The sequence below is a fragment of the Triticum urartu genome, unplaced genomic scaffold, assembly GCF_003073215.2.
Source record: "Triticum urartu cultivar G1812 unplaced genomic scaffold, Tu2.1 TuUngrouped_contig_6851, whole genome shotgun sequence".
Lineage (NCBI taxonomy): Eukaryota > Viridiplantae > Streptophyta > Magnoliopsida > Poales > Poaceae > Triticum > Triticum urartu.
The window spans coordinates 1-10,961 of NW_024117645.1; the positions used below are offsets into that span (position 1 = coordinate 1).

The 10,961-nt window shown below is 51.6% G+C and overlaps 2 protein-coding genes across 3 annotated transcripts; both read right to left on the minus strand.

The window, feature by feature from the left end:
• Positions 1–2,732: 2,732 nt before the first annotated feature.
• Positions 2,733–4,354, minus strand: LOC125531161 (traB domain-containing protein; the record flags this gene model as incomplete). Of its 2 annotated transcripts, none has more annotated exon segments than XM_048695576.1 (7): positions 2,733–3,151; positions 3,284–3,382; positions 3,493–3,585; positions 3,670–3,744; positions 3,835–3,923; positions 4,001–4,116; positions 4,215–4,354. In XM_048695576.1, coding segments are annotated over 7 exon segments (882 nt in total), but the record flags the coding sequence as incomplete, so codon positions are not given.
• Positions 4,355–7,135: 2,781 nt separating this feature from the next.
• Positions 7,136–10,955, minus strand: LOC125531163 (sorbitol dehydrogenase-like). Its single transcript, XM_048695578.1, has 4 exons — positions 10,852–10,955; positions 8,411–8,478; positions 8,058–8,294; positions 7,136–7,943 (listed from the first exon to the last, which is right to left on the minus strand). Exons 1-4 carry the CDS (start codon positions 10,913–10,915, stop codon positions 7,272–7,274), a joined length of 1,041 nt encoding a protein of 346 aa, XP_048551535.1. The 5' UTR covers positions 10,916–10,955; the 3' UTR covers positions 7,136–7,271.
• Positions 10,956–10,961: the final 6 nt, after the last annotated feature.

Here is a 10,961-nt window from a genome sequence, read left to right on the forward strand (position 1 = left end):
AGAATAGGCATAAGTATTGTGACATAATGTGTAATAACAACCCATAATGCAATAAATATTGATATAAAAGCATGATGCAAAATGGACGTATCATGCCCACGGACAAGGAGAAAACGCAGGTCATGGAACAGTGGCCGACACCGACGAACGCCACCGCGCTGCGCGGGTTCCTCGGCCTCACCTGCTACTACAGGAAATTCGTTCCACACTACGGCATCATCGCCAAGCCACTGACACAACTTCTCACTAAAAAGGTTTTGGCTGGACAGAGCAAGCTCAGGCGGCATTCGATCGGCTCAAGACGGCGATGATCACCATGCCAGTGCTCGCGCTTCCCGACTTCAACAAGCCATTCTTGATCGAGACGGACACGTGCGACACTGGGGTGGGCGCGGTGCTCATTCAGGAGGGCCACCCAGTCGCCTTCTTCAGCAAAGCCCTCGGCGTGCGCAACCAGCAACTCTCCACGTACGAGAAGGAATTTCTGGTGGTGATGATGGCCATCGACAAATGGCGACCGTACTTGCAGCGCGGCCCCTTCGACATCCTCACAGACCACAAGTCCCTCTGCAACTTAGGCGAACATCGTCTGGAGACGGAGCTGCAGCGCAAGGCCATGGCAAAATTGGTGGGCTTGCAATTCAAGTTCCAGTACAAGCACGGACTCGACAACGGAGCGGCCGATGCCTTGTCGCGCGTCGGGAAGCAGCTCGACCTAGCCGCGTTCTCGACGTGCAAGCCGCCCTAGATGCAGGAGGTGGTCAACTCCTATTCCACGGACGCGGACGCCCAAGACCGCCTGCAGAAGCTCGCCCTGGCCAGCCCGGATGACGACGGCTACGAGTTGCATCACGGCGTCATTCGCCGCCAAGGGCGCCTGCGGATTGGCGCCAACACCGCGCTCCGCACCAAACTCATCACCGCGCTCCACAACAGCGCGGTGGGTGGTCACTCCGGCGCCACGGCGACGTACCAGCGCGTGCGCAAACACATCGAGTGGCGTGGCCTCAAGCGCGACGTCGAGGAGTTCGTGCAGCAGTGCGCGGTCTGTCAACAGGCGAAGCACGAGCACTGCAAGCCGGCTGGACTCCTGGCACCCCTTCCGGTGCCGACCGCGCCGTGGGAGGATCTCACGATGGACTTCGTGGAAGGCATGCCCGTGTCGGAAGGCGTGGACACGATCATGGTGGTGGTGGATCGATTCACGAAATTCGCCCACTTCATCCCCTTACACCACCCGTTCCACGCGCCGCAAGTGGCAAGGACATTCTGGGACAATGTGGTGAAACTCCATGGCATCCCCGCCCCCATCGTCTCCAACCGCGACAAGGTCTTCACCAGCAACCTGTGGCGTCAGCTGCTCGCCGGCGCCGGAACCAAACTGCTCTACTCCACCGCATACCACCCGCAGACGGACGGCCAGAGTGAGCGCGTGAACCAGTGCATGGAGATGTATCTCCGGTGCGCGGTGCACGACTCGCCGCGCAAGTGGCGTCGCTGGCTTCCCATGGCGGAGTTCTGGTACAACTCCACCTTCCATTCCTCGCTCAACTGCACACCCTTCAAGGCGCTCTACGGGAAGGAGGCCAACCTTGGGGCAATGCCGGCCTGGCCAGAGGAGGAGCACGCCGGCGACGACATGGACTGGCGTCGCACACAGAGAACATCCGCGCCCAGCTGGAGCGCGCCCAGCACCGCTTCAAGAAGCAGGCCGACCGCAATCGCACGGAGCGCCAGTTCCAGGTCGGCGAGCAAGTGCTGCTGAAGCTGCAGCCCTACGCGCAGCGCTCCGTCGTCAGTCATCCCTGCGCCAAGCTCGCCTTCAAGTTCTACGGGCCATACACCGTCCTGGAGAAGATCGACCTCATGGCGTACAAGCTCGGCCTGCCGCCAGCGAGCAAGGTGCACCCGGTCTTCCACGTCTCCCAGCTCAAACTATTCACGTCGGATTACACGCCGGTGTACACAGAGCTGCCTCACGTGCCGGACCTCTCTATGTCATCGGAGGCACCAACACATCTGCTGGAACGGCGCATGATGAAGCGCGTCAATGCGGCCATCATGCAGGTCAAGGTGCAGTGGGGTGCCGGCTCGCCGCCCGCCATTACCTGGGAGGATTACGAGGTTCTTCGTCAGTGTTTTACATCAGCAGCCATTTGGGACGACGCTGAAGCAAGCACTCAAGACGAGGCTCAGTCCTAAGGGAGGGAGAATGTCACACCTTGCCACTTGGCATGTGTGACTTGGCACCTGCGGACAGGACCCAGCAGGAGTGTGCGTGTGTGAGTCGCGTGGGGTTTAAAGCTGGCCGCTTGTGGCTGGTGGAGGCATGCGATGTGACAGTGTGGAGTAATGCTACACGTACAAACGAGTTACAAGTTTTTACAAAGAGGGTTAATTTGATTGGTCAATAGGTGGGGAGACGGCCCATCCCCCTGAAAATCACCTGAAAATCAGAGGGGGGGGGGCAAGTTTATGATTGGTTAGTAGATGAAAAAAATCCTAGTCAGCATGTAATTGCGTGTAACTCTTTGTATGTTTAACATTATTGGTCTGTAAACCTCATCCCCGATCCTTCGTCTGAAAGCAACGTCTTCTTTCTCCCTAAGTCTCTCTCTCGCTCTCCCTCACCTGCTCCCGATCCCCTTTCTCTCTCGTTCGTTACAAGACGCTGGGGAATCGGTGATTTCAAATTCGAAATTGAGGACAGAAATGTCCTTTTACACATAAAATTGGGGCTGTCGGAAATCCCTTAAACGTCTTATAAAAGTTTACAGGGGAGTACTTCACTTGACTTTACAATATCATCAAGCTGCATCGACGTTGCAAAGAGCGTGCACGGTTACAGATGTCAATCTTTGCCACTAAAAATGGACTTCAGCTACAGCTTTATATGTACGGCGGCAGCCTGCAGCAGTTCGTACAGCGCCCAGAGCGCGAGCCCTATCACCGTATCCCTGACCAGGCCCTTGACGACGGAGCTAGCCCAGGTCTCCGACGATTCCCTGCCGACGAGGTCGCGGAACCTCAGGTCCCCCTGGTCAGAGATCAGCGCGTACACCACGCCGTTCATATGCCCCTTCCCGATGACCCCAACCACCGTCTTGCTCTTGTTCACCGCCTTGCTCCTCTTTAGGGACCAAGCCATGAACTGAGAAGCAAACATGCAAAAATATAAACATCCAGTTCATGCTTCATAGACAATGCTGGTTTGTTTTCAGACGAAGTATGAAGTACTAGGTTGGAATTTTCAGATGAAAGTTGCGGAGAAGCCATATGGTACCATGTCGCGCTCATGTATGAGAGGCTGCAGCAGTGAAGGATATGAGCTGCTAAGCTTCTCGTACAACTCGTACGGGCTAACCGCAGCTTTCTCATCCTGCTGCTAGTGAGCAGTCAGACATGCATGCATGTTAGTACTGCAAAAACTGGTACTACTTTGGCAAATTGATGAACAATAAGATTGGAAACAGGAGCACAGGTAGCACTTACCGGCATATGAGTGGTTGAAGTGATTCCACGGAATAATGAGATTACGAGTTTAGTCTTTTCATCCCAGCTGAGGGATTTCAAAGCTCGTTCAAGCTACAAGAACAAAATGTGACACCATCAGTGACACACATATAACTAGCATATGATCAGCTTGCTTAGTTGCAGATGTCCACATACAGTTATTTCAATAGGGCGATCCCCAAGAACGAGCTGAGCGCCAATATCTTCAGACACCCTCCTAGCTGCTCGGAACTGCATGAAGGTTTGATATAACAAAACAATCTGAGGTTCCGACTCGTTCCATAACAATATGTGAAAGACTGGCATGACCAAACAGAGTACCTCCTCCCCAAAGGGCCGGTTCGCGCCAGAAGAAATCTTGGACGAAAAAACAGCTAGGAGCAAACGCAGAGCAAGAGCACTCTGTCCACCTGCACCGTCCCAAAAAGATGGCAATGAAATCAGCAGCGTTCCATTTGTTCGAGGAACCTGAGGTAGCACATAGTACCCAGGTTGATGCTCCGGTTGACGGCTCCGAAGAACTTGGTGCCGCCGAGCGAGAACATGTTGGATTTCAACAGCGGCTCGCCGGAGGCGTCGTCGGAAGCGTACATGATCCCGGCTCTGCAGTAAGGGCACTGTAAAGGCACCGCTCAGATTTCGAAGAGGGAAACGGTGATGATATGTGACCGGTCGCGGTCGGTCGGGATGCTGGATCGTGCCTGCTCCGGCAGAGTTCGACGACGACGTTGTCGGGGCGGACGGCACGGAGCACGCGCTCGACCTCGTCGGCGGACTCCGCGGAGAGGTGCGAGGTCCCGAGGATCCACACGTCCTCGGGCTCAGCGAAGTCCGGCGGCCGGCCCGCGGGAAACGCCCCCCACCGAACCCGGGTCGGCGGGAGGGCCCCGGGGGTGGGTGGCGTGGGGCCCGCTGCCATTTCTTCCTCTGGTTTGTGGTGCCCGCGCAGACGCGCGGCGCGGGAGGATATTAGGCGAAATTATGGGCGGCTGCGGAGCGCTGGGTCCGGAGATGGATGGCGTAGATGGGCTGGGTGCCACTCGCGTAATCGCGTTACGCCGATCTCGGATGCCGATCGTATAGATTTTCGGCAGGATTTTTGTGACATGTTGGGCCCTGCACTAGGCCAGTTGCAATAAAAAAATAGTAATCCCAAACCCCTCCTATCAAATTTACAAACTTTTTCACATAGTTCTGAGAAAAACGAACCTTTTCACATTAGCAAGCTTATTCTAAAATTTTGAATTTTTAAATGTTCGTGATTTTTTTTCAAATTTTATGAACTTTTTTAGATTCATGGTTTTAAAGTCAACGGTGGACCGATATTTCATAAATTTACGTAGCTGCCCAAGAATTCACTATATATTCTTAAGCAACGACTTCTTATATAGAGAGAATGGCCCTCACAAAGCGAAAATACTAATTTGTTAAAAATCGGTCGAAATGAAGTCATAGTGTCATCGTTGGCTGGAATCGATATATTCGTGAGATCCAGATCACAATTTGTATTGACTAGGAATAGTGGGAATCCAATCCGACGACGATCAACCGATCAATGGTCGAGTTGTCGACCCTAAAAGCATCTCCAGCCGTTCGTCCCCCCAGGACGCATAAAAATCGCCCCCTGGGAGCGAGCCGGCGATACAATTGGCTCTGGGGGCGGTTTCGCGCCCAGTCATCGCCCCCAGGCGCCGAAATTGGCCCACTTTTCAGCCTCATTTCGACGAATAAAGGGCCCATATGGGCGACAATAGGCCCATATTCGGCGTGGTTCGCCGTTGTTCCGCGTTCAATTATGCACATAAATTTTTTATCACATATTTCATCACAGAAATATCAAATACTTCAACAAAATAGTACAACAACAAATAGTTCAATACAAATTATATAGTTCAACAAATAAAAACTCATATTTCATCACACTTATATAGTTCGGCGAAGTGTGATGAAATATGAGTTTTTATTTGTTGAACTATATAATTTGTATCGAACTATTTGTTGTTGTACTATTTTGTTAAAGTATTTGATATTTCTGTGATGAAATATGTGATAAAAAAAATTATGTGCATAATTGAACGCCGAACAACGGCGAACCACGCCGAATATGGGCCTATTGTCGCCCCATATGAGCCCTTTATTTGCCGAAATGGGGCTGAAAAGTGGGCCAATGTCAACGCCTGAGGGCGACGAATGGACGCGAAACCGCTCCCAGCACCGATTGTATCGCCGGCTCGTCTCCAGGGGACGATTTTTATGCATTCTAGGAGGACGAACGGCTAAAGATGCTCTAAGGCGTTGTATAATAAAAGGTCTCGAGGTTTGGTAGGCTGCATCGTCGTTTTTGTCCTCCCTGCATCTGTGACTGAGCAGCACCTGACTCGGGTTACACAAGCCAAAACCACGTTGTGAACATCGCCGACGGGAATGGGCAAAGGGTCCGCCGAGACCTGCAAAGCGAAGGGCGTCTTGCGGTGTGAAACAACAATTTTACACGGAAATATATATGACTTAAGGAAAAGATCAAAATGCTCACGTTCCACACCGATTCGCACAAGCCGAGCACTAGACAACCTCAGTGGTCCGGGTCCGTCGCTCACACTCCGAGCCGACTTCTGTGAACGACGTTGCGCCTGCTCATACCTGGTCGGCCAGCGGGTGAGCGACGCTGACAGGCAAGCCCGTCGCGCGAGAGGGCGCATGAAGTAGCGACGAAAACCACCACAGAGAGGTGGCCTCATTCGCGTACACGGCCCACGCGTCATGGACCCTTGAAAAAAGGGCGGATGTGTGGCGGCCGCGGAGATCCGATGACCAGGATCGCAACTCTGAGTAATCGACCTGAGGCGCGAGGCACAGCCGGCCATGTGCCCCGTGCGGGCCCAGCTGGTGCGGCCGAGGATCTAACCGACCCTGTGAGGGGACGTGTGTGTCGAACGCCCCTACTGGCGTGACTGGACCAACCTACACGGGTCGAAGACGCCGCCATGCGGGTCTGGCCTCTCTATCGCTCATAGGACCTCACACATGAGTGCGCCGCACAACACCTCATGACCGGTGGCGAATATTGTAAGAAAATCAAGGGCATGCTCAAAGTTAATGATGTGGGAAAAAGTCACTAACTCCCAGCTCTTTTGTGCAAACAAGGTTAAAATTTGCTAGAATACTACTAGAAACATGTGCTAATAACTACTAATTTTTTTTTACATTGCTGAAGAGCAGGCTCAAGTCGATTAAAGCCTGCCTAGTTGATTTGCCGCTGCACATGACTGTGACCCTATGTGCATCCATGGTCCATCCGTCATGGACCTCCAGGGGGTTGCCCAGGTGCGTGCCGTTCGAACATATCAGACGCCAACGAGAGTCCAGAGAGGGCCCCGCGGCACGCCAGTGCAAGATAGACGGCACAGAGGGCACTCTCACCCTCTCGTCCACGAAGCCCCCGATGAGATGAGATGGATACTTCAACATCTTTTATAGGAGTATAAAATATGGTGTTCTTTGTGTTATTGTGCATACGATTGTGCAATGCGGTGATGTGCTTGATTATAGTACAGAGTGGTCGAAAGTGCGAGAGAACGGCTTGTTATCGGCGAGTGCGCTCGAACGATTCCTGACATCCCAGTTTCATGATAGAAATCAGTCTGCACAGCCATTTTATTTTATTTCACGACACACAACACACCGCGCGCACGCGGACACGCTCGCAGCTCCAGTTCAAGCACGGCTTGAATCCCTAGCAACAGTAGCGGTCTCGAGGTCTAGAGGTTGAACATGACCTTGATGGCGTCGCGGCCGCGCGCGCTGACCTCGAAGGCCTCCTCCACCTCCCCCTGCGAGAAGCCGAACCTGTGCGTGATGAGCGGCTTCACGTCGATCTTGCCGCTCCGCAGGAACTCGAGGCACAGCGGCCACGTGTCCTTGTAACGGAAGATCCCCACCACGTCCACCTCCCGGATCGCCGCCGACGTCAGCGGCACCGTCATCTCGTTGTGCCCCATCCCCACCAGGCACACCCTCCCGCCCGGCCGCGTCGCCTCCAGCGCCGTCGACATCGTCTTGCTGAACCCGGCGCAGTCCAGGCTCACGTCGATGTCGCCTCCCATCGCCGCCTGGATGCGCTCGATCTCCCCCGCGAGGTCCTCCGTGTTGCCGGAGACCTTCACGACGGCGTCCGCGCCGAGGGACTTGGCCACGGAGAGGCGGTGGTCGTCGACGTCGGCGATGACGATCCTGGGCGCCCCGAAGGCGCGCGCCGAGAGCATGGTGACCAGGCCGATCGGGCCGGCGCCCATGATGAGCACGCTCTTCTCCGCGCCCACGTCGGCTCGGCGGCAGGCGTGCACCCCCACGCTCAGGGGCTCGCACATGGCGCCCTCCTCCAGGCTCACGTTGTCTGGAAGCTTGAAGCACAGGTCACCTGGATGCACAATCTACCCAAAACCCACCACATTGATCAGGATATTATTTATCTCAGGAACAAATGGTCAAAATCATCAAGCTCAGCTTGCAGATTGCAACCGCGTTTCAGAACAACTGTAACGTACCTGGTCGGCAAGTGATCCATGGTAAGGTGGGGTGGCGAAGAACTTCATGTCGTCGCAGAGGTTGTAGCGGCCGCCCTTGCAGTGCCTGCAGCGCCAGCAGCTGATGCCGGGCTCCAGCGCCACGCGGTCTCCCACGGCGAGGTGCTTCACGCCGTCGCCCACCTCCTCGATGATGCCAGCGCACTCGTGCCCGATCACCATCGGCTCTTTCACCACGAAATGCGCAATGCGCATCTCCTGCAATCCAACAAATGTCACGGTTTCTAGCTTGAGAAAAGAAACAGAGTGCTCTGAAAGATCAAGGTATTTGATGGGAGCTACTAGATCATTGCACGTTTAATGTGAGAAACCACCTTGAGGTAATGCACGTCGCTGCCGCAGATGCCCACCGCCTTCATCCGGACTCGCACATCATAAGGACCTGGAGACGTGAATCAATTCAGCCTCTTCGATTAACAAGATTTTTCTTTTAAGGACGATTAACAAGATTTTCGAAACACCGTATAAAATGCCATTTCTCATGACATATATAGTATTCTAAATATCAAATACTCCCTTTGTAAAGAAATATAAGAACGTTTAGATCACTACTGTGGTACTACTCCCTCCGTTCCCAAATATAAGTCTTTTTAGAGATTCCAACAAGTGACTACATACAGAGCAAAATGAATGAATCTACGCTCTAAAATATGTTTACATACATCCGTATGTTGTAGTCCATTTGAAATGTCTAAAAAGACTTATATTTAGAAACGGAAAGAGTATAAGATTGCACGGACGTTTGATTGTGCACAGACAAACATAGAAGCCTTCACAAGACACTGGACTACATGTCACTCAAATTTGCTATGGATTAAATAACCTATATAGAAAATTGTCTGAACGGAAACCCGCCAAAATTGCGACGTGTTGCTTCATCCAATGTATTGGTCACGAATAAACATTGTCATCACATAACTGGTCACTGACTATTTATACAATGCACAATAAAGCAGTCGATAACCGAAGCTGAAGAAGGAAGTCAACTCGATGATCATAATGCTCACTCAGATGCATCTGGCTGGAGAGAAACCAGAGGGTTCTCATGAGCTCTTGGCGTTGTATAAATAGGGATAAGTATATAGGGATAAGTATGTTGCCTAAGGGCATCTTTAATATAGGGATAAGTATATAGGGATAAGTATATCTTAATATAGGGATAAGTATATAGACACGCAGATCTTTTGTGCGTTCTCGGAAAAAAAGTAGCCAATACTAAGTGTATGTTGCCTAAGGGCATCTTTAATCCATTCCCAAAAATTAATCCACAAAGTCCAGCACACAAGATGCTTAAGGACTTGCTTACTAAAACAAACAATATTTTATGAAGCATCAATGCTTATATCTATAATAGAGGTGCCTAGTTAAGCATGAGCCCTCTATAAATAAGTATCGGTCCTTAAACAAAAGTCAGTTTATTTTTCTAAACACCTTGCATTGAACATGAATTAAAGATGATGCAATATAATCCATGCGCTAATGTAGTCTAATCCTACCACTCACTCGAAAACGGAATCCACAACATCTTCCTGCCACCTCCCAGCCTTCATATTTAGAGTCTCAGGGCTGCCTTTTAAAGCTCACTCCATATGAAAGTTGTGTGTGGGAGTGCAGTTCATATGAAAGTTGTGTGTGGGTGAAGGAGACTTCATCTGGTCCCTACCTCACGTTAAGTCATTACTTTAATTGGGAAATAAGATGCCTCATTGATAAATGGGTTCCATGATATGGAGATAGCTAAATACCGCGTGGCCACGGAAAGTTGCCGTGACCGAAGCTTCCCCTGCCTACGAGGATGGGCCGATGGGGGGTGAGTGTGCCGCAACGGGGGATGGGGAAGAGTGTGAATGTGGTGGCTCCAGCGAAGGAGGGCAATGGGCGCACTCCGATGGTAAATAGGGTGGGATTTGCTGTGTTCCGATGGAAAGCGGGTGCAGAATTGGCAGTCTCATAGACGACAGATGTACGAACGTCCATGCCATTGACCGGGCTGCGCGTGGGATGAAGTAGCCGGACTGAAACTTTCCTCCCGTGCGAGTGGTTGCTGATGGAGACTACTCCATATCAACACCCTCAGCCTCCAAATACGAAGGTTCACAGGGTGGATACTGAGCCCGCTTCATAAATTATGCAGGTGGAGGGACGGATGACGACTCTGGTAGTGTCGTCATATTGACGGTCATTATACGATTGAGCCGATATGGCGACTCTGCTAGTTTTGGTTTTAGGTAGGCGTGTTTTTCTTTGAAACTGCTTCCTAGTAGGAGTTAGAAATTTTCTGGTGTTGATTAGAGATGCTCTAAGGGCCTCTAGGCATGTAAACAAAAAAAGAAAAAGAAAGTAAAGGGCTGTGGTTTTCTGTACAACCAAGGTCTGTGATCCGGGGATATCTGAATTTCACATGCCATTCCTGTTCGGGAAGAGTGACAGTTACGAACTTACAATCTGCAAACTGACTAAAATAGAAAAATCGCGGGGACACTTAAATAAATTGTGTTAAATCTGAGCTCTCCTCCTATTACCTCCATGTCTGACATGGGCAAACCCGATAAGGTAAAAAAATAGTCTAACTTGTCAGTGCTACAGGGATTTCAGTACCGGATTGTCTTAAAACAAATATTTCTGGACTAGTTGAATCAGCAGAAAACCGATGGGGTTCACGAGCCAGCAACGGGTTACAAAATCCTAGAAGAGCGAGTCAATTTGTACAGCGAAAATTAGCAGCGGGAAAGTCGGGAAGAAGAAAAAAAAGTACCCAGCGGCGGAAGCTTGAAGGGCATGATCTTGAGGGTGTTCTTGGCCACGAGCCACGCCGCCATGTTCTCCCCCTCGCCGGCCACGGCCGCCGCCACCTCGCCTTTCACC